The 24,174-nt window shown below is 42.1% G+C and overlaps 1 protein-coding gene across 6 annotated transcripts; it reads right to left on the reverse strand.

Annotated features, from left to right (window-relative positions):
- Nucleotides 1-209: 209 nt before the first annotated feature.
- Nucleotides 210-22,778, reverse strand: LOC134623301 (NLR family CARD domain-containing protein 3-like). Of its 6 annotated transcripts, none has more exons than XM_065469832.1 (9): nucleotides 22,705-22,778; nucleotides 15,585-15,720; nucleotides 15,246-15,380; nucleotides 13,933-14,067; nucleotides 11,059-11,193; nucleotides 9,260-9,474; nucleotides 7,239-9,144; nucleotides 2,559-2,732; nucleotides 210-387 (listed from the first exon to the last, which is right to left on the reverse strand). In XM_065469832.1, the coding sequence occupies exons 2-9, from the start codon at nucleotides 15,692-15,694 to the stop codon at nucleotides 210-212; spliced, it is 2,988 nt and encodes a 995-aa protein (XP_065325904.1). In that variant the 5' UTR covers nucleotides 15,695-15,720; nucleotides 22,705-22,778. The 6 variants fall into 6 exon arrangements, with proteins under 6 accessions (XP_065325904.1, XP_065325903.1, XP_063324525.1 ...); XM_065469831.1 differs by having other exon boundaries at nucleotides 7,239-9,141; nucleotides 15,555-15,720; XM_063468455.1 differs by having other exon boundaries at nucleotides 15,555-15,720.
- Between the last annotated feature and the right edge of the window lie 1,396 nt (nucleotides 22,779-24,174).

The raw sequence follows: 24,174 nt of genomic DNA on the forward strand, positions 1-24,174 counted from the left end.
CGAACCCTGCTCAAGTCTGTCACTTCTATTTGGAGCCAAGAGGAAAAACTGTTGTTTAGTCGTTTGGAAAGACAACATTTCTGAAAGCACTCAAACTTCTTCACATTTGTCTTCAGACACATCTTGAACAATTAGGAACTAAAGAAAGTTTCAAAGATCAATCAAAGATCTGAAATATAGAAAAGCAAACACAGCTGCAGTCAGTGAACTCACCTCAGAGTCTCCAGTCGACAGTTTGGACTCTCCAGTCCAGCACACAGAAGCTTCACACCTGAATCCTGCAGTTTGTTCTTACTCATGTCCAGCTGTGTCAGATGGGAGGGGTTGGACTTCAGGGCTGAGGCCACAACTTCACAGTGAGTCTCTGAGAGTCCACACTGAGTCAGTCTGTGATTATGGAAAATATAAAATGTGTTATTATAAAAGAAGAAAATCTGCATTATAAACACAGAATGAATGTAAATGAAGACAAAACCAGAGTGAGGTCATAATCTGATGAACATCTGCTCTTCACATCTGTGCTTCAGCTCCTCTTACTGTGTTCAACATGACACAATGATTCAGTCTCTCTCAGACCTTCAGACTTTTAATGAGAATCTTTGTTTGGCTTTAATCGGCAGATGAGGGAGGAAGATGGCGTCACATTTAGGCTTCCATAATATCCACAGTCTGTCAGTGAGATCTGATCTAGAGTCAGAGCGAAGAAACACATTCGGACTGTTTCCTGTTTTGAATCCAGAACATTTGAAATGAGTTCAGCTCAGTGAAGAGTTCCAGCTGGAAAGATGATCTCTGTTTGCTACCTGCTGCTGTCAGGTACGACTGTTCATGTCCACACGCAGGAAAAATCTGCTGACTGTTACCAAACGCAGCAGAAATCTCACCACTGGACAATAATGATGAATGAACTCAGAGCTGCTGATATCAGATCTGATTTCAACTAAACGAAGAAATGATTGGCTCATTTTAGCTTTCTGAGCCATTAGTCTGCAGGTTTATCACTAGTTGGCAGAAAAAGATTTGTTTTCCTGTTCTGGGCTTCAGTGTTTATGACTCCAGATCCAGGTGACAGCAAGTCAAAATGATGTTACCTGTCTGTGTCCAGCAGCAACCTGTGTTCACTTTGAATATTGTTATAAACAGACATGGATCAGTTTGTCTTTGGCAAAAAACACAGCAGTGAATTCCATCAGCAGAAAATAGGGACGACATTTCAGCAGCAACAACTAAACATTGAACAATCAGCTCTGTGATTAATGAGGATATGAAATCAGACATTTGTCATTAGGAGCAGCAATAGGAATGAGAGTGAATCCATGTGCTGCTGTGACATCAGCGTTAGCTCACATATTTGACACATGTTCAGTCCAGATGTCAGCAGTGTCTTCTCACTCAGTTTGTCCCACTGTTGGCAGTAAGAGGGCACAGCTGGTTCACCTCTGAGCCCTCACTCTGAACCACAGCATTGTCACTCAGGGACGTCAGTGCATCACACTAAACCAGAGTCTTCCTCAGCACCTTCATCCTCACTCACCATGTTTATGCCACTAAACTCTGTCTGTAGTTTGGTCTGTAGTCAGAGGAGAAGCTCAGACGGTGACTGCTCTGGATATTTGTCACTGTTTTTAACATTAGAGTTCACTTCACTACAAAGAAGCTCTTCATAGATTCTTATTTCTGTCTTCTCTCTAACAGGAGCATCTGAATGACCAACAACAGCAGCAGCACATTTAAAACACTGCCCCCTAATGACACAACACAGGTACTACATGTAGATGTGAGTAAATGGCTTTACACGTTCAGTCATCCACCCATTCACACACTGGTGATGGCAGCTACATTGTAGCCACAGCCGCCCTGGGGCGCACTGACAGAGGCGAGGCTGCCGGACACTGCCGCCACCTAATCCTGTTCCTGTTCAGCGTGACATGTGCCCCCAGCGGCCAATCTAAAAAATTACAACTGAAATGACAAGCCACCCTCTGACTCATGAAATAAGTTGGTATCGGTTCACTTTTACAATTATGAGTACACACACATTTTACAGTATTGGCCCTGATAACTGATCCCAGTATCGGTACATCCCTATTTATTAGCTTTGACATTCATGTCTTTCTTTTCTCTCTCTCTGTTGCTAAACAAGCTCAAAGTCTCTGCAGCCTGGTTTTATTTGCTATCATCAGATCTTCAACAGCTTCATTCACATTTCTCACACACTCTACAGCCTATTCAGTACTGACTTCATCTTCACTGACTGTTTAAGCACAATATGAACCTGTGGAGGCTAAAAACTGTCCTGTCAAACATCTCCCCATCACCACTCCACTTCTGTCAGCCTTTAAACGAACCCTGCTCAAGTCTGTCAATTCTATTTGGAGCCAAGAGGAAAAACTGTTGTTTAGTCGTTTGGAAAGACACAACATTTCTGAAAGCACTCAAACTTCTTCACATTTGTCTTCAGACACATCTTGAACAATTAGGAACTAAAGAAAGTTTCAAAGATCAATCAAAGATCTGAAATATAGAAAAACAAACACAGCTGCAGTCAGTGAACTCACCTCAGAGTCTCCAGTCGACAGTTTGGACTCTCCAGTCCAGCACACAGAAGCTTCACACCTGAATTCTGCAGTTTGTTCTTACTCATGTCCAGCTCTGTCAGATGGGAGGGGTTGGACTTCAGGGCTGAGGCCACAGCTTCACAGTGAGTCTCTGAGAGTCCACAGTTAATCAGTCTGTGATTATGGAAAATATAAAATGTGTTATTAAAAAAGCAGAAATCTGCATTATAAACACAGAATGAATGTAAATGAAGACAAAACAGAGTGAGGTCATAATCTGATGAACATCTGCTCTTCACATCTGTGCTTCAGCTCCTCTTACTGTGTTCAACATGACACAATGATTCAGTCTCTCTCAGACCTTCAGACTTTTAATGAGAATCTTTGTGTGGCTTTAATCTGCAGATGAGGGAGGAAGATGGCGTCACATTTAGGCTTCCATAATATCCACAGTCTGTCAGAGAGATCTGATCTAGAGTCAGAGTGAAGACACACATTTGGACTGTTTCCTGTTTTGAATCCAGAACATTTTGAATGAGTTCAGCTCAGTGAAGAGTTCCAGCTGCAAAGATGATCTCTGTTTGCTACCTGCTGCTGTCAGGTATGACTGCCATAATAAACATGGTGAGTGAGCATGAAGGTGCAGAGGAAGACTCTAGTGTCATTTTTTTAATGGTTTTTAAAAGGATTTTTAAGGGTTTTCATGGATGGTTTAAGTGATTTACAGCAGGACACTTAAACATGTTGATGGACGTTCTAAGAACATATTCACTGATATGAAACATGTCATTGAACTATCAGTGCAAACATGATGGAAACAGCTGTGACTGCATGGATGTGACACACTTCAAATCTGCTCTCCACTCTTGGATTTGGGATCCATGGAGCTGCTCTGTGCTGTGTCAATAAAGGAATGGTGTGGAAGGTCGCAGCGTACGGACACAAACACTTTGAGGTTACGGCGTAAAAACTAAACAATCAGCTCTGTGATTAATGAGGACATGAAGTCAGACATTCCTCATTAGGAGCAGCAGCAGGAATGAAAGTTAATCCATGAGCTGCTGTGACATCAGCGTTAGCCCACATATCTGACACACGTTCAGTCCAGATGTCAGCAGTGTCTTCTCACTCGCTTTGTCCCAGTGTGGGCAGTAAGAGGGCACAGCTGGTTCACCTCTGAGCCCTCACTCTGAACCACAGCTCTGTCACTCATCAGTACAACACACTGAACGAGAGGCTTCCTCAGCACCCTCATCCTCACTCACCATGTTTATGTATCTGACTATTTCGTCATTAACCACAGAGATGATGAACTCAAAGAGCTGAAGGACACACACACACACTCTCTCTCTCTCTACAATAACAGCCCACAGTTGTTCACTAGCTGATGAATTGCTTAAAGAAGAAACAGACAGAGTGATGGTGGAGTCAGGAAAACCATCACAGATCAAAGAACACAAAGGAAAAGCTCAGATGGTGACTGCTCTGGATATTTGTTGCTGTTTTTAAGGTTAAGGTTACTTTATTTATACCCATAGGTAAATTTGTTTTACAGAAAAATGATAGCATCCATTCAAAAACACATAACAACAACACAATAACATATATGTAGTACTTGAACATTTCGACTCAAATCAAAAACCATTCATATTATTCTTGAGTTCAGTGACAGCAGCAGGACAAAGCTGTTTCTATAATGCTTTGTCCTGCATCTTGGAAATACAAACCTCCGTTCTCAGGAAAGAAGCTGAAATTCACCCCGTAGAGGATGGGACCCATTTTTAAGAATTCATAATAGGGCTGGGCCGTATCATACTGTTCACGGTAATACCGGTGTAATGTTGGGCAACGATAAGAAAATGAAATATCGCGATAAAATATGGGTAAAATGCGCATGCGCAGTGCCTTTGTTTTCATACACACATGGCGGTGACGCAGAATGAGAAGAGCAAAAGTGGATCGTTGAATGAAACGGATGAACCAGAACTGGTTTGTAAAAATGCTGCAACTTCAGTGGTGTGGAACTGGTTTAGCTTTCGCCCATCAGATACACAACAAAGCACTATTTTTGGTAGAGCATGCCAGCGGGCTGTCGTTTTTACTGTGTTTTCTGGAAAATACGGCACACTTAAAATCAATCCTTTGATTTTTCTGAAAATCGACAGTGCCCCCTAATAATCCCGTGTGCCTTATGTATGAATTCTGGTTGTGTTTACTGACCTCAAAACGATTTTATTTACACGGCGCTCAAAATGTTTCAGTTCGACTTTGCTAAGCTACGAAGCCGCAGTGCTTGATGGATTGTCAGAGCATTACGGCTACCGTAGGCAGGAGCCTCGCGGAGTGATACTGTGCTTTAACATAATATTACCGTATTGTGTGTGTATAACCTCTTTTTAAGTTTTAATAATAATAATAATAATAATAATGATGCATTGGATTTATATAGCGCTTTTCAAGGCACCCAAAGCGCTTTACAATGACATTATTCATTCACGCTCACATTCACACACTGGTGGAGGCAAGCTACGGTTGTAGCCACAGCTGCCCTGGGGCAGACTGACAGAAGCGAGGCTGCCATATCGCGCCATCGGCCCCTCTGGCCTCTGGTTTTGTGGCTATTATACATGGTTATGCTGAGGATATGTCGGCCACTGGAAATGCCTTTTGGTTAAACTGTCAGCAAGGAATTTGCATTTGCACTGTTAAATTTTTATGTAACTTTAATGCACATAAAAAACAGCTGCTTGTTTAAGTGAAAATACATTGATGTTGTTTTTTGCACTAATAAAGTTGTGGAGTTGTAAAGTATTTTGTCTGGTGTCAATTATATCGTCAGTTATATTGTTATCGCAAATTATCAAATGTATACCGTGATAAATATTTTCCGTCATATCGCCCTGCTCTACTTGATAAAGCCATCCTCTGGACTCGGGACTGTGACTCACCTATCAGACGACTGGACTGTCTCACTCTCTGACTCAGTGAGTTTTCCTCTGTGACAGAGGTCTGACCGAACCATGCCACCAAACAAAAAGATAAAACAGACTCCATAAAAAAACGAAGTTAAGAATTTTTGGTCAATGTGGAAATGAGCAAGTTTCCTGAGGCAGTCAAGCCCTGGTGACCCTTTTAACAGACTGATATGCAATTCTCGTCAAAGTTCAGTTTTTCATTGATTATGGTCCAAAGATATTTATATGATTGCACTTGTTCTATTTCCTTACCTTTAATTAAAGTGACTCTGTGCCCATTTTGTTGTTTCCTAAAATCAATCACCATATCTTGTGTTTTAGATATGTTCAGTTGGAGACTCCTCCCACCACTGAACAAAGTCATCAATGACTGGACCGTGGTTAGTTTCACCCTCTTTCAGTAAGCTGACAATAACAGAGTCATCTGCATATTTAATTGTGGCCCTGTTTTCATATCTGCTCTTACACATGTTTGTATAGAGAATGAATAATAAGGGCGATAAGACGCACCCTTGAGGAGAACCTGTGGAGGAGAACACTGGGTCAGACTGAATCCCATTTATTCTCTTTGTGACCTGTCAGTTAAAAAATCTAAAATCCAGCCCAGCAGGTTTTTCCTGATTTCAAACTGTTCTAAAAGTCTTTTAGTTAGTTTAGTCATCTATTGGGCCTGTATGCAAACTGCATTGGATCCAGCTGACCTTCAGTCTCTTTCATAATCACATTTCTGATGATTTTTTCAAAGACTTTCAACACAACTGAAGTGAGGGCAACAGGCCTGAAGTCATTTAGAGTTTTTGGACGACTAGATTTAGGGACAGGAACCACGACAGCTTCTTCCCACAGAGAGGTCACATGCTGTACTAATATTATCAGGATCCTGGCTCTTGTTCACATTAACTGTATGAAAGGCCTTTTTAACATCGCTGAGTTCAATGATAAAGTGCTGAGTTTCTCTCAGTTTCTGTTTCAGTTCCAAAATATCCTCGCTAAAATCAGAAGAACTAAAACGACATAATCACATTCAAGTGTTTGCAAAATCTTTCTCTGATCATCTAAAATGATCTGACTGCTGCTCTGAGGATTTTCAAACTAGGGCTCGGACGACGCAGTTCTACAGTATGGGGATATTTTAACAGGAAAGGAAGTGATTCAGGCGTTTCCCGGCTTTGTAAGGGTGAAATGGCCTATCATAAAAGCACGACGGCTATGCACCAGCACCTCAAACGACGGCATCAAGAAGCTTCTGCTTTGGATTGAAAAATGAATCGATTAAGAAAATAATCGTGTTGCCCAGCCCTATTTCAAACCCTGCTATGGTTTTCATACAAGTCCAGGCAGACCCAAAATGTTTGGCAGTGAAATTGCTTTCAAGGTTTAACTTCAAGATTTCACTTCACTACAAAGAAGCTCTCATAGATTCTTATTTCTGTCTCTCAAACAGGAGCGACTGAATGACCAACAGCAGCAGCAGCAGATTTAAAATACCGCCCCCTAATGACACAACACAGGTACTACATGTAGATGTGCGTCTACAACACACAGCATACGACTACCAATGCAGGATCATGCTAAGTGATCAACAGAAAATATCATTTTATTTGAGAAACAAAATAATGAGAGTCGTTTAATACTGTGTATATCTGAAGAACTAAACTACTAATCTACACTAATTAATGATGTTAATGATCACATCTGGACTCACCGAGCCTTTCTGCAGTTCCTCACAGCTGCAGTCAGTCGACGTCGTCCCTCTGATGATGTGTTGTACTTCTGCAGGTCAAAGTCATCCAGAACCTCCTCTGACATCTGCAGCATGAAGGCCAGAGCTGAGCAGTGGATCTCAGAGAGTTTCTCTGATCTGTTCTCTGACTTCAGGAACTCTTGGATCTCCTGGTGTACTGAGAGGTCGTTCATCTCCATCAGACAGTGGAAGATGTTGATGCTTCTGTCAGGAGAGATTTTATCACTGTTCATCTCCTTCAGGTTGTTGATGACTGTCTGGATGGTTTCTGGACTGATCTCTGTCTGACCCAGCAGACTTCCTAAGAGTCTCTGGTTGGACTCCAGACAGAGGCCATGAAGGAAGCGAACAAACAGGTCCAGGAGGCCATTTTTACTCTGGAGGGATTTCTCCATGGCTCGTTCAAGGAAATCATCCAGAATACATTGGTAATCATCATCTTCACCATCATCATCATCGTATTCCTCCTCCTCACCATCATCATCATCATCATCGTATTCCTCCTCCTCACCATCATCATCATCATCATTGTATTCCTCCTCCTCAGTCCAGTCTCTCTTTAGGAAGTTCTTCAGCACCTCTGTCTTCCTGTTGGTGTAACAGTGGAACATGTAGACTGCAGCCAGAAACTCCTGAATGCTCAGATGAACAAAGCAGTAAACTGGTTTCTGGAAGATCACACACTCTCTTTTGAAGATCTCTGTACAAACTCCTGAGTACACCGAGGCCTCTGTGACATCCAGTCCACACTGCTCCAAGTCTTCTTGGTAGAACAGGATGTTTCCTCTCTCCAGATGTTCAAACGCCAGCCTCCCCAGCTTCAGAAGAACTTCCCTGTCAGCCTCCATCAGCTCCTGTGGACTCGTCTCATGTCCCCCATTGTACTTGTTCTTCTTCCTCTTTGTCTGAACCAGCAGGAAGTGTGAGTACATGTCAGTCAGGGTCTTGGGCAGCTCTCCTCTCTCCTCTGTAGTCAACATGTGCTCCAGAACTGTAGCAGTGATCCAGCAGAAGACTGGGATTCTACACATGATGTGGAGGCTCCTGGATGTCTTTATGTGGGAGATGATTCTGCTGGACAGCTCTTCATCACTGAATCTCCTCCTGAAGTACTCCTCCTTCTGGGCGTCAGTGAAGCCTCGTACTTCTGTTAGCCTGTCAACACATTTAGGAGGGATCTGATTGGCTGCTGCAGGTCGGGAAGTTATCCAGATGAGAGCTGAGGGAAGCAGATTCCCCTCGATGAGGTTTGTCAGCAGCTGGCTGACTGATGACTTCTGTGTGACATCAGACACAAGCTTCCTGTTGGTGAAATCCAATGAAAATCTGCTTTCATCCAGGCCATCAAAGATGAACAAAAGATTACACACAGTGAGCTGCTCTGCTGTGACGCTCTGTAATGTTGGATAGAAAACATGGATCAGCTCCAGGAGACTGTACTGCTCATCTCTGACCAAGTTCAGCTCCCTGAATGAAAGCAGAACCACCACACTGATGTGTTGGTTCTCCGAGCCCTCTGCCCAGTCCAGAGTGAACTTCTGCACTGAGAAGGTTTTCCCAACACCAGCCATGCCGTTGGTCAGAACCACTCTGATGGATCTCTGTTGGTCATGGAAGGCTTTAAAGATGTCCTGGCACCTGATTGGAGTGCCATGGAGGGTGTCCATTTTGGAAGCTGTCTCCAGCTGCCTCACCTCATGTTGGGTATGAACCTCTTCACTCTGTCCCTCTGTGATGTAGAGCTCAGTGTAGATCCTGTTGAAGAGGGTTCTACTTCCTGTTTCATCACTTCCTTCAGTCACACTTTCACATCTCCTCCTCAGACTGATCTTATGTTCATCTAAAACCTCCTGCAGACCAACATCTGCTGAAAGAAAGAAAAACAATGAGACTAAACAGAAAGAAAACTCTTCGATGTCTGAACAACACAACAAGAAAGTTTTCAGAAATGAGTCCATCAGCAGACAGAAGTTCAGTCTTACTGGCCGTCTGCAGTCCAGCTCTGGTTCTGGATCTTTCTCCACACTGGGGACAGGAGGAGTCTACTGATGAAGCAGACTGGTCCCAGTATGAGGAGATGCACTGTCTGCAGAACCAGTGTCCACAGCTGGTAGAGACTGGATCCTTCAGGACGTAATGACACAAAGCACAGCAGGACAGCTGCTCCTCCTCACAAACACCACTCCTCTTCCTCCCTCTGTGAACACATTTCTTTATCACTAAAATCATTGACTGTCAGTGACAAACATCCAGATTTGATGACACTGTGCAGAAGCTCTGATGGTCACAGAGAAAAGTCAAAGTGGAGAAACTTGTGTTTGAATTCAGAATCAGAGTTTCCTTTGCTGTTCCTGTCTTATTAAACACAGAGTGATCAGCCTACAAACTGCACAGTAAAAGCCTTCATCACAGAGCTGATTATGTCCTTCACTGGATGTACTGGAAGTTTGGGATCCATCACTTTGAACTGACCTTTGACCTCCTCTAAAAACTGTGGTGGAGCAGCGGTGTCACATTCAGAGCTTTCAGCTTTATTTTGAAAGAGTCCAGTCAACAGGAAGTGACCGTCTGGGTTCTGATTTTCGTTCTATTGTTTTACAGAAGTGAAGAAGAAGAACTAAAAGCTTTGAAATGATCTGAGTGATATTTTTGAACATTGCCACCAAATTGAGTTCAGCCTCCAGCAGTAACTTTGTTTCATGATGCCTCCCTGATGATGTGATGTTTGATTACAAACCTGTTTATGTGTTAGACATTAATCACATGAACACAGGCAGAAAAAAGAAGCCAATGAAACAAATGACAGAAACGTGTTCATTCACTGCCATAATCCATGTTGTATATGTACTGATCTTTATAAAGAACAACTCTGCAGCGCTTTGTTCTGAGTATCTGCTGTCAGCACACAGTGCAGCAGTAACTACAACCACACGTTTCTGTAGATCCTGAACATCAGCCTGGAGGAATCTGACCTCAGGTCTGCACACAGTGGAGCTTCACCTCTGGGATGATGCTGCTTCAGCTCCTTCTACAATCAGACAGAAGGTTCTGCACCATCAGGACACAAACAGAGAGGAGCTTCTATCCTCAGACCATCCAAGTCCTAAATCAGAACATGCTCTCCTCATAGCATCACCATCAGGGTTTCAAACAGGACCTTACATCATGTTCTTGTCTCACTGTCGTATTTCAGATCATATCTGATTTATTATGACGTCACACGCTGCTACACTGATCCTGCTGCTTCATTACTGCTGATATTACTCTGCTCACTCTGTTCACTTACTCTGTTTACATCACTTTGGTCATTTGCTTTGTTCTGCTTGCACTGCTCTGACAGTACATGCTGTGCTAATGTGGCACAAAGCAGGTTAACATTACATCTGCACAAAGTTTCATTATTTCATTTAATGATTGTTTCTAATGTTTTGTCCAGTCACAGGAGCAGCTCAGCACATTGCACTGTGTTGTACGTGTTTGGACTCTTCAATCTTCTACATTTCTTTGGAGATCAGCTCAGTGGCCTGTTGAGACCATCTTTCTGATGACTCAGTTCAGATTATTATCCTGATACTTTTTTTTAAAATGTGATGAAATCATTTATCTGATGTTCTGGCACAAATACACCAAAACAGTCCCAAACAGCATAAACCACCATGTTACACACAGTGTAATAAAAATACAGGCAACTACAAATAAAAACACTTTTAAAATATAAACTGAAATTGTAAAGTGGTCACAGAATTTCAAACACCCATAAATGAGTCAGCAGCTCTCTTACATGGTCAGCTGAGCTCCATGAATGAAGAACTTTGTTGCTGCAGGTTCATGACTGAAGGCTGGAGGAAGTATGTCATTGGACCAGTCACTCCTCACAGACACACAGCTGGATACTGGAGACTGTGACCTCTGACCTCTGCAAACACAACCACATCACATTCATATCACATGAATTACTGATTAATCTCTGTTTAAAATCTTTTAAGCAGCTGCAAACACACAAACTGGATAATGTGATGGTTTCTGTCAGTAATAGTTATCACAGATTAGACTACAGACAGCTGCAGAGATGTTCACAGCAACACAGAAGAAATCATTACCTTGGATTGCATTACTACTAGGATTAATACTAGAGATGGCACGATACCACTTTTTTTATGTCCGATACCGATATCATAAATTTGGATATCTGCCGATACCGATATTAATCCGATATAGTGTGTTTTTAATCAATAAAACTGTTTTTTTTAAATATCTTGCTGCATTTTGCATAAGTTCATACTCAAGTTTAAATAAACAACAACACTAAAGCTATTCTGTTATAGCTGTATGTAAAAAATACACTGCACCCAAAATATTTCATAGTTCAGCAACACTGATCAATCTAATAAACTTAAACCTACTCCATCCTTCCTATTCTGGTATTTTAAAGAGTACTTAGCAGAAATATTAAGCAAACTCCCAGCAAAAAAAAAAAAAAGGGAACCATCCCCCACCCTCCACCTCATGATGCTTAATCGACGTAATCAACTTTAATTTGATGCAGGGTGAAAAAAAAAAATGCACAGAAATAAATTATTTTTCAAGAATAATTAAATAGATTCAACATCTTTCTTCAACAGAATTGCAGACTGCACAGATGGTACCTTCCCAAAGGAAAAAGTACTATAGCTTACTAGGGTATATTAGACTTAATAGTTACTATATACAGTAATGGACTTCTATACATTTTACATCAGATTAAAACTTTGGGTGTAAGATTCAGATAATTATTTATTAAAAGCTAGACATTTTAAATGAGAATAAGAAAGAAAAGTATGTCTTTGTGCCCCCCTTTTTCCTGTTAATGCCATATCGGCCCCCCTGGCCAAACTTTGCTAGATCTGCCCCTGCACAGTTACCAGCCGTCAGCTACGTAGAAAAGGATCCTGGTGTAGAAAGTAATATTAAATAAATTCTAACGACAGCTTATCAAGGTTAAACGTGCTGCTGTTGTTCAGCCGCTGGTTTCCTCTTTCTGGTGCAAAGTGGGCCAAAAACAAAGAAGAGACTCGCGACAGAAAAGCTGATCAGCTGATCATTGATCAGTTTCATGATTGAAGTAGCAGCGGGAGAGGGAGAGAGAGAGGCAGTCGCTCCATATATCGGTTGTTAAGTTTAACGCGGGAACGCTTTACAAACATTCCAAGGTTTGGAGGCCTCTCTCCCCCCACCACTTCCCCTGCCAGTGGCGGACGCCCTCAGACATCGGTGCGTTGGTGGTTCTTTGTGTCCGGGGATGGGCGTCCAGGTACACACCGGCTCACTCCTTGGTGGCTGCTTATCGGGGCCTGGAGCCTGAACTTTGGGAGTGGGGTGCCCTCGGCCTCTCGGCCTGGGGCTCGGTCACTCTGGCACAGCTGGCTGCCGTCGGAGCTCACGGGCACGTCACTGCAACCCCCCCTGGCTTCTGCTCCACAGCTGTTGAGTGACCCCTCATCTGGGACTCTCCTCAGCTCTTTCTGGGATAGTGGCACGGCTGACCCTCTGTTGGTCTTCCCTGGTCTCTTGTGCTCTGAGGGCCTCTGGATGTCTGGAGCCTGGATCTCCTCCATACCTGCCCTGGAGGACGGGGCAGTGGCCCCCCACACCCTCTAGCACAGGGGTGTCGAAATCCAGGCCTCGAGTGTCTGTAGGTTTTAGATGTGTCCTTGAACCAACACAGCTGATTTAAATGTCTAAATTACCTCTTCAACATGTCTTGAAGTTCTCCAGAGGCCTGGTAATGAACTCATTTGATTCAGGTGTGTTGACACAGGATGGGATCCAAAACCTGCAGGATACTGGCCCTCGAGGCCTGGAGTTTGACGCCCCTGCTCTACCAGATCATTACATGAAGGAACCTTTTAAAAACAAGCGCGCTCATGCTCACAGGTGCCCACACACACAAACTACACCCTTTTTGGCTCCTACCTCAAAGCACACTGTGCGCTGTCGATCTTACGTGCTGCACAATAATGTTTAATATTTAGTATTTACTGTCATATTCCCATATATCATTGTGATCTTGTTTATTACTCTTGTTTTCTTCTGCTTGTTCTCTTTTTTCTTTCTCAACAGGTGATCCAGGTGATCGATAAATGTATTTTTTGTCTGCTTATTTTGTTGGTTTTTGTTTTTTGCCCTCTATCACCGTTCCTCTTCCCCGCTGTTTTTCTTTCCCTCTTTCTTTCTCCCTTTTCTTTCCCCCAGTCAAGTCTGTCCCGTATTCAGCAAGTGAAAATAAAATAAACAATAAAAGGTGAATCAAATAGACCATTATGTCAAGGCTGGGATGGTCCATTTGGTAAAGTAAATCCGTTGGGCATCTTTCTTCGCCTTTAGACAATAATTGTGATGGCAAAAGAACCAAACGGGACAGGCAAAAAAAAAAAAAAAAAAAAGATGAGCCGAGTTATGCGTGTAGCAAGTTTCGTGAGGTGTTTTTTTGATATTTAATGGATCGGATTACATTTTTTATTTCTCACCGATACTTATACGTAATATCGGATCAGTCCATCTCTAATTAATACTAGCATTATCGTACCCGGACCGCCATTAGGAATCATTTATGATGTCACTGGCAGAACACATTTATAGAAACAACCTTTGAACTCTGACTTAGCAGCTCTCTTACATGGTCAGCTGAGCTCCATGAATGAAGTTCACTGTTGGTGCAGGTTCATGACTGAAGACTGGAGGAAGTATCTCTTTGGACCAGTCACTCCTCACAGACACACAGCTGGATACTGGAGACTGTGACCTCTGACCCCTGCAATTACAACCACTTTGCATTCATTTCACATCGATTAGTATACCACAAAAGGCATGCAAGAAACACAGTATGAAGGCAAACGTCTGGCTTCAATAACATTCAATAGGTCAGGTAGAAACTTTTCTCAGATTTGATTCATGTTTTTATAAAACGATACAGCTAAAAAAAATATACCATTAGGTCAGGGGTCAGCGACCTTTAGGACACAAAGAGCCATTTGGACCCAGTTTCCACAACTGGAAAACTCTGGGAGCTGCAAATACTTTGCGTACAGCAACCGTGTGTGAAAAGTGGTCAATAAAGAGATGCTGAACGAAGTCAGTTTACGCAGGACTGTAAACTGTCATCTGTGAGGCGTGAGCGGTGTTTGTTTTTAACATAGTTCACGGAGGGAGCTGCTGACATAATGTGGATCCAAAGATCCATAATTGGCCTACCTGGGGTTGAAAGTCTCGATATATGCACGGCGTTTCCGCGGGTACACCGGCTTCTGCGAGCGTGACGCTTATTTGAGCGATGAAAAAATAATAAAATATAATTTTGTTTTTATGGTTCAATATCACAATAATCTTCCAATTTAGAACTACAAGTTAAAAAAGAAATAACATAAATAAAACACACTTCAGCTAAATACTTCTAATTTATTTTCCCAAACCACGCGGAGCCGCGGGCTGCCGACCCCTGCATTAGTGTTGGTCAATGTTGCAACTGAACTGAAAATTAAAATATTTTGCTCCAAAGAAACAAAGTCACTATTAATACAACACAACCCCCCAAAAAGAGCCATGTAGATCCCGGGCTCTGTGGGTCTGGTGCTCAGAGCTTGTTCCTGTGCTGCCATGATTAGTGCCTCTGTGCTGTCTTTCAGTCCAGCTTTGTTCAGCCACTGGTAGGACTTCTGGATGTCAGCCACTTCCTCTCCTGCTGGTGGTGCAAACTGTGTTGTTCTGACGTTCATTGGACGTCTTTGTCCAAAGCGACAGATGAAGGGCAAAGTAGATGCATTTGCATCAGCAGGAAAATACGCCCCAAACTAGCATCATCATTATACAACTTTAACTACTGCCACTAAATTACACTTCATACACAGACCAGTGTTAGGTTAAGTTATGATGTCACTGGTAGAACACATTTATACAAACAACCTTTGACCTCTGAGTCAGCAGCTCTCTTACATGGTCAGCTGAGCTCCATGATTGAAGAACTTTGTTGCTGCAGGTTCATGACTGAAGGCTGGAGGAAGTATGCCATTGGACCAGTCACTCCTCACAGACACACAGCTGGATACTGGAGACTGTGACCTCTGACCTCTGCAAACACAAACACATCACATTCATATCACATGAATTACTGATTAATCTCTGTTTATAATCTATGAAGCAGCTGCAAACACACAAACTGGATAATGTGATGGTTTCTGTCAGTAATAGTTGTCTCAGATTAGAGTACAGACGGCTGCAGAGAAGAAATCATTAGAACCTTACATGTTCAGCTGAGCTCCATGATTGAAGAACTTTGTTGCTGCAGGTCCATGACTGTAATGTGGAGGTGTTTGTGTGACCCCATCACTCCTCACAGACACACAGCTGGATGCTGCAGATGCTGCTCCGTCCTCTTCCTCCATCTTCTCAATGTCAGGGTGGAGTTAGTCTGAGAGGTAAACACACACACTCAGAGGTGCTGTTGTACTGGAAGCATCACACTGACGGGTTTCTAATGTTGGAGCTTTGGCCCTAAAGTCCAAACCAGTTATTTTAGAGGCTCAAAGTCTTTAGAAAAACACCAAAACCATCACATTATTTAATAAGTACATGATCAGGTGGATGAAGGAACTCAGTGTGTTTGGGATCATCATCATGCTGAGGAGCCCACATGTTACGGCTCCTTTGGAGAGAAGCTGAGGATCACTGCAGGAAGTGAGCTCATGAAACCAAAGTGCTGTTTGAGAGCAGGATGACTCTGTGTTATTGGACCTGCTCTGTGTTCTACATATGATCAATACTTCAAATATCTGTAAACGTGTCATCTTATATTTGTTGCACTTTGTCACATCTGTCTTTAAAAATAGATTTTAATGTCACTGAGAGTTCTTTTCTACCTTTATTGATTTATTTTGGAATAAATTAAATATAAAGGTGCCAAAAACTGCCTGCAGCTTCTACTCTGTGACAGGAAACTACTGTCAGGCTCAAAATGACTTCAGATTATTCATCACAGAATGTTTATAGATTACAGGACACGTTACAGTTTTACTGTCGCCATTTTAGTTTAAAAAACGCTGTGATAAGGTCTTACTGTGAATCTAAGCGCTCATTGGCTGATAACTTGAGACTGACAGGTGGTTATCCAATCAGCGTGCGGCCTCATACGGACATAAAACTCTTGAAGTTTGTGTCAATGGAGAGTTGTATTGGTAGTCAGTATAAGCTTTTAATGATATAAGAATATTGCATGATGACCTTTTGATGACTTAGACTGTTGTCCACTACAGGACTGTTTTATAAATTCTTTCTCACAGCTGAATAAGCTGTTATTATTTCACTCCTGCCAGGAAGAGGAGAGCTGGACACTCTTATCTGATGCTCCCTAACAAGAAGAGAGGCCGCGTCTTTCTGTATCCCACAACACACATGCATACACCTAAACCACTCTTATCTTCACTCCCTACACACTAACTTTCCTCTGCCTATGAATAGACGTATTCACTGTTGTATTACTTTTGTATATAAATAAAGACAAGTGCAAGAACAGAGTGCGCATCACAGGGCCCCCACTCTAGTGTGAGCGTTCTGTGACTGCCGTTGTATACAAGTGAAAAAGTGTCTGTGTGTGTTTCTACCCTTAGACTCTCAGCTGAAGAAGTGTCTTCAGAATAAATCTCTTGACATTGATTTTGGTCCTTCGAGCCGGATCAGAAATATCAGAACTGTTATCTGTGACTATGTTCCAGGATCTGGCATACTGTTTCCTGACGCCGTGGGAAGCCAGCACCGAAGTCTGTGCACAGCCCTCTTAGATGAGGCCGAAAGACCTGGGACGTTAAAATTCGGGTCCAGGCCGGTGTTTTTAGTCTGGTCCACGGCGGTGGGATTCAGTCTGACGATCCGAACCACCAGTGAAACGTCTGAGGGTGAGAAACACTATTTTGATATATAAAACCGCCAAGAAGGTTTTAAGAAATGCGCAAAATAGGTTTGCTGTAGCCGGAATTACTTCGTGATACGCGTAAAATAGGTTAGAGGTAGCCGTCAAATACCTCGTGACAGCGCGCAAATGTCTATCTGTGTGTATGTATATGTGTGTTTGGAAGTAAGTTGATTTTACACCACAATACGCTGCTGAACTACTTCCATTTTATTTTATTTTGTTTATTTTTGTAGGAGCAGGGGGTAGAGCCAGGCCTAGACACACACCAAGCAGTGGTTTTAGTACTACAATCAGACAAATTTAGTTGGTAATACAACAAATTGTGAGATGTTTTCTGCTGATTGAACAACACAAGTGATTACTGACGATGTTCTTAAGAATTTAAATATCTACCTGTGATGTCCTGTCAACTTGGTGAGTTGATTATATTGTGAGGAAAAACAAAAAAGGGGGAGAGAAGGCTGACACAGGGCCTGGCCCGGTGTTTCTCCCCTCTCTGAATCACACAGCCAAAACAACATCATTTTCCTGTTCGTCTGTTTTTGTTTTGTTTTTGTTTTTTCTCTTTATGTTTAATTACAGGCTGCTTTGCCGGTCCTGAAAGCCGAAGCTGACCTGGACTCCTGCTCTCCCCTCTCCCATCTTTGACGTGACCCTGACCAAATGCTGCAACAGCTGGACCCATAACAACAATCTGAAAATGTCAACAGTGCTGCAGGAAAGCGATCTCATGCAGCAGAGATGGAGAGCGTTAAATCCAAGGCCCGTTTCACTACACGGGGGAAATTTCCAGACAGCTTCAGCTGACAGAGCTGTGACGAGACGCCCATTAAGCCCGAATGAAAAGTAAGGCCGAGCAAAAGAATGCTGACCTTGATAACTCTGCATTAACACTGTGCAGGACAGTGATGGACAAACACGGATGATCGGGCAGCAGAAGAAAGGGCGTGCCAGAGACAGGAGGAGTAACTGAGGTCAAAAGGCACCTCAGAATGGACAAAACACAGAAGAAGATGCAGGTTTCACCTGCGGTGAGCATGGACACTGGAGAAAGGACTGCCCCAACATAGTCCAAATCAGGACTATGTAAGTAATATAAGTGACTGGTTTTCTTGGCTTTACACTGGCTCCTGGCTACAGCTGCTAAAAAGACTACTACTGTCTTTTCACTGTGCAATACGTTTTGTTAAAAACCAACGGTGCAATAGACTTCAATACTTGAAATACTTGCAATTCCTTTGTATTCTTATTCTTATTTATTCTATTTATCCCTTTTTTGTATTTTTACTTTTATTTTGTGTCTTTGTAACATGTATCCTGCCATGTCTGAAACTCATGATTAACCGCATAATTGTTTCCACTGTTGCTGCATACATAGCCGTGACAAATGATGATGATGACCCCGACCTGTTGGAGCATGAAGACTTTGTGTGATTAATGATGATGTGACAGAAAATGTACAACAAGATGTTACATACTGATATCTCACTTCAAAGTTATACTGACAACAGGAGGAAATGTCAATGGAGAGTTGTATTGGTAGTCAGTATAAGCTTTTAATGATATAAGAATACTGCATGATGACCTTTTGATGACTTAGACTGTCAGGGCTCTAGAGTGCGACCAAATTGGTCGCAAATGCGACCAAATTTTTCCGTGGTGCGACTAAAAAAAAACATTTACCAACATTTGGTCGCACCTGTTTGGGTGACAAAAAAAAAAATCTCTGCAACTCTCCATGTGGTCAACAGCAGACACACATTATGCCCCTATCGCGGACTAAACCAATCAGAGATAGTCAGGGGCGGGACCTCTCTGATTGGCCGTGGTCCAGTGGAAAGTGCAGGTAGAAGAGGGAGGTGAGTAGCTTTAATAAGGCGATATCAATTCATTAACGGATTCCACACAAAGACGTAAACACAGAGCGACCCGACGCATCAGAATCAGCTTTGTCTTTCTCGGCTTTCTCACCCGACGGCCCGCAGACGGACACGCTGTTGGAGCTTAGCGATTCTGATGCGTCGGGTCCGCGCTGTGTTTCCGTCTTTTTGCGCTGATTCTGAGCTGCAGGTTTTGTCTCTCCAACCAAAATTCGCCGAGCCAAAAAGAAGCAGCAAACTGCGCTTCACATTTGATCAATGTCGTCATGAATTCCCTCTGACTTTTGCTGTTTTGCTTCCCCACGATAAAAATTACACTTCCTACACAGCTCTCTGTGTGTACTTCAAGAACAGTTTCCCGTCTCAAATCTCTGTTTTCTGGATTATTCATTCGCTTATTACCCACCAGTCTACCGTTGTTTACAGCGCTGTCTTTTTCTTTTTTCATGTAAATGACGTCCGACAAGAAAGCCTAATTTCTGCTGTTCAATACTGAAGAAATTTAAACTTCTTAAAATTATCCAAAATTGCAGAATATTGCAGAATATTTTTAAGGTTATCTGCTATAAAACGCCAGAGCAGGAAAATCTCCTTCATGTTTTTCTGTGTTTTATTCTCAGTTACTTTTAAACAAAGGCATCTGCTGTGATGTTCACAATTCTGATGAAGTCTCACAAGTGTCAGTACTGATAAATGATCAGAATTATAATATTTCTGACTGTCTGAGGCTAAACTGAATCGAATCAGGACTTTGAGAACCGGAATCGAATGGATTATAGAAATCAGTGATGATACCCAGCCCTAGTGAGCAGCCTAGGCCCAACAGAAGTGGATGTAGCTGTGGGTAATAAGAAAAGATGAAAAGAACTATTGATAACTTTTTTGTTAAGTTAAGGACTGATCCGTCTGAAATTCATAGCCAGCTCTGACACAGTGCCATCAATCTTTGAACGCTGAAAAAGCAGCAGTGTATCCAGAAAACACACTTCATGCTGCAATAAATGCACTGCCCAAGTGTCCTCTCTCCCCACTGCCTTTCAGCAGCATGCAGCAGCAAACAGGTCGTCAGAGGAGCTGAGATGATGATTAAGTTTAACATTTTCTACAATATTGACAAAGCACTTTAAGCACAACATTGTTAGTTAATAATTTAGAAATGAATATTGTCTGTATGGACTTCCCCCCAAAGAAGGTGCACATGTAAAACTGCGGTGTTAAGCGAAGCGGTTGAAAAATTTGAGTGCGCCTAACTTTTGTGCCGGTACGCCTAAGTTTTTTAAGTTAGGCGTACCGGTGCGCCCATGTCAAAAAGTTAGTCTAGAGCCCTGACTGTTGTCCACTACAGGACTGTTTTATAAATTCTTTCTCACAGCTGAATAAGCTGTTATTATTTCACTCCTGCCAGGAAGAGGAGAGCTGGACACTCTTATCTGACGCTCCCTAACAAGAAAAGGGGCCGCGTCTTTCTGTATCCCACAACACACATGCATACACCTAAACCACTCTTATCTTCACTCCCTACACACTAACTTTCCTCTGCCTATGAATAGACGTATTCACTGTTGTATTACTTTTGTATATAAATAAAGACAAGTGCAAGAACAGAGTGCGCATCACAGGGCCCCCACTCTAGTGTGAGCGTTCTGTGACCGCCCTTGTATACAAGTGAAAACCACAGCGTCTGTGTGTGTTTCTACCCTTAGACTCTCAGCTGAAGAAGTGTCTTTAGAATAAATCTCTTGACAGTTTGTTTCTGAAGGATTTTCAGATCAGACCTGATGTTTATGCCTACAGCCTGTTTACCGATATAATCAATATCAGATATCAGAGCAACAGAAACCTCGGTGATCAGGACGCCGGGACTGAGAACAGGAAGTGGCTCAAACGTCACAGTTTCATAACGTCAGCCTGAACTCCTGTGACGGAGTTTCTGTCGCCATTTTAGATTTTAAAAATGCCGTGATAAGGGCGGGTCTTACTGCGAACCTACTGCGAAGAGCGTGCGGCCTCTTCCGACATACAGTAGTTTCCTTTGAAAAACCAAAGTCTGATTAATTTTGCCTCCACGGACGGAGCCTGTTGTTCCCGCCACAGAGACACAGTAATGTCAGAGCGGTGTTAACACTCACCCTGCCTCAGCACAGCTCTCACTCTCCTCCTGCTCTCTCACACTAAATGGAGGCTCAGCTAAACTGCGCACTTCCTCTTCACTTCCTCTTTACTTACAGGAAACCAGCGCTCAGAGGAGCCGACCGGCCTCACGTTTCACCCACAGACACGAACAGTGTGGAATTATTTTATGTCATAAGAAGAAACTAGAGCTCGGCGATAAAACGATAACGATATGTATTGCGAAATAACGTTTTCTCGATAGAAAAATTAAACTATTGCGAAAGGCCTCATCTCTCTTGTCCTCTTAAAAAAAAAAAAAAAAAAAAAAAAAAAGAACAGCCAATCCAAATTAAGTAGCGCAGAGCCGAACCAATCACAGCCGGAGCGTCACGTCACGTGACTTGTTACGTACAGCACAAGCGCCAAGGCGCACATGTGTATTTGTTTTTACAGCCGGGCTGCCCGGGTAATGAAGGAAAGGAGTTTGCCGTCTAGAGAAAAATCAACCGAGAGCGTGAGCGAAGGTTACCGAAGAAAAAAAACAGATGATGGTTCCAATGCCAGAGAGCTTGTCGAACAGAAGGGCCACAGAAGTTCCGTAGTGTGAAGGTATTTCGGCTATTTCAAGTCTGACAAAAAACAGAGTAGCGCGCACTGTAAATTGTGCCGAAAGCAAGTCTGGAAATACAATAAAGCGGTGCATGCTCAATCTCTGACTGAAAGCGCTAATTCGTCATTCGGCTTTTGTCAGAGTAAAGTAACTGTTAAAACTGTTTGAAAAGCTAAGCTATACAACAAGGAGAGATTGAGGATTTCCTTTTAGTTCTCAGTTTATTTGATATTGACAAAAGTTAGTCAATTTTGTGTGTTCTTCTGTAAAACGACCTAAGATTTATTTTTAGAATTAATATTTTGTTTCTAAGTGGAATTGACAATTTATTTGTCTGTTTTGTTTGTTCTATTTTGAAACTTAAACACTTTAGCTGCTGCCTTTTGTGTAGTTTGCAATATTTGCCTTTATTTATCTGAAACTGAAGTCTCATGTTCCTTAAGTACATCTGCCCTGTTGAACTTATTATGGGAAATAAATATTTTAATTAAAACAAGCTGCTGATTATTTCACATTTTACTTGTGAGCAACGGCACATTTAAATCTTACAAATATAGTTATTTGGCTTATATCGTGATATATATCGTTATCGCCTAAAATGAAAAAAAAAACATATCGTGATATGAAAAAATCTTATATCGCCCAGCTATAGAAGAAACATATTCATGTTAACACTCACCCTGCCTCAGCACAGCTCTCACTCTCCTCCTGCTCTCTCACACTAAATGGAGGCTCAGCTAAACAGCGCACTTCGCTTCACTTCCTCTCTACTTACAGGAAACCAGCGCTCAGAGGAGCCGACCGGCCTCACGTTTCACCCACAGACACGAACAGCGTGGAATTATTTTATGTCATAAGAAGAAACATATTCATGTTAACACTCACCTGCCTCAGCTCCACCTTCCTCCTCCTGCTGCTCTGAACGGAGGATCAACACTTTCACTTTCACTGCTCCTCCCTAAACACAGCTGGGACTTGTAGTTTTCACCTTGTGACTTGTAGTTTTTACCTTCCGGTGCGGTCTTCGTCTTTGTTTCTTTGTTTATGTTCAAGTGATTTCGATCATGTAAACAAAGAAAAGAAATAACTACTATACACAATCAGAGCTACATGTCAGTGTGGCTTCATGTGGTCTGATTCAGTGACATATCGAGTGGGAGGAAGTGCACACGGATTTAATCCCAGCCCTTCACCACAGTTTATCAGACAGGATCTATTCAGCTTCCTTACTGATATAATCTGCATAATAACAACTAACGTATTTACAGTATCATATATACACCACATAAAGTCACATTATTATCATGTCATCATGTTTTTGTGCTTCCACACAACAAAGCCTCCAGTTTGAAACAGTTCAAACTCTCCCTGTGAAATAAGCAGCTGGACCTTTCGCTGCAACACACTGTGAGACAAACTGCACACAGACAGTTTGTGCTGCAACTTTAGCAAATAATGTTTGGAGGCTCGCAGTGAAATGACACAATAACTCCCCTCAAATGCTTAAAGCAAAAGTAACAAGTCTGTTTTGAAAATGTAAGAAAATAAGATAAGAAGAACTTTATTGTCGTTGTAGTTATACAACGAGATTTGTTTGGTAGCTCACAGAGGCCAGCAGCAATAAAACAAGAAGCAGCATAGTAATAAATAACAGTGGTAAAAGTATGAGATATAAAGTAAAGGGAAGCCACTTAGCACGGTAACAAAGAAGATGTAATAATATTTACAATATATGTTTGAGCGCAAACAAGAAGTAGCAGAGCCCAAGAAGTAGAAAGTACAGATATTTGTTTAACAATGTAGGGAGTAAAGATAAGAACTACTCAGAAAAAACAACTCAGATACAGTACAGACAACTCTGGATTGTACTTAAGGACAGTAACGAGGTATTTGTACTTCAATACTTCCCACCTCTGCTGCTGAGGGAAAATATCTCCTGATTTTCTTCACCTCACACTTTCATTTACACAACTTCCTGCAAATATTTCACAATAAAAGCATCAGACGGAGGGCTTTTAATGTGAAATAGGCACAGGAAATGATGGGTTTGTATAAAGAGTGTAACACAGTAACTAATGATGCTTATTAAACACGTGGGATGAGCCCAGGTGGGTCATGTTCAGGTAAACAGTCACTGTTGATGTGACTCAAACAGGAAGTAGGAACTCTGATCTTAGTTTGGAGAACTTTGATTGTTTTAGCTGCTCTAAAAACTTATTGGAAGCTAAATAGTGCCATTCTTGAGCATAAAGAAGTGATTTATGAAGTTCAGAGATTCATTTAACTTTATTGGAATAAAGCTCTCACAGATAATACATTTTGTAGCAACTGGGAACTTTTGAAATATGAAATTGG

The sequence above is a fragment of the Pelmatolapia mariae genome, unplaced genomic scaffold, assembly GCF_036321145.2.
Source record: "Pelmatolapia mariae isolate MD_Pm_ZW unplaced genomic scaffold, Pm_UMD_F_2 NODE_ptg000545l+_length_40372_cov_1, whole genome shotgun sequence".
Lineage (NCBI taxonomy): Eukaryota > Metazoa > Chordata > Actinopteri > Cichliformes > Cichlidae > Pelmatolapia > Pelmatolapia mariae.

What these genes read in the sequence shown, in the direction of transcription:
- LOC134623301 (XM_063468455.1), bottom strand. Translation starts at nt 15,694, where the DNA reads ATGGAGGAAGAGGACGGAGCAGCATCTGCAGCATCCAGCTGTGTGTCT. An exon ending in CATGGAGCTCAGCTGACCAT is followed by an intron (nt 9,475 to 11,058) that starts GTAAGAGAGCTG and finishes ATGTGTTCACAG; the next exon opens with AGGGAGGAAGAGGAGTGGTG. An exon ending in AGGAACTGCAGAAAGGCTCG is followed by an intron (nt 2,733 to 7,238) that starts GTGAGTCCAGAT and finishes CCATAATCACAG; the next exon opens with ACTGATTAACTGTGGACTCT.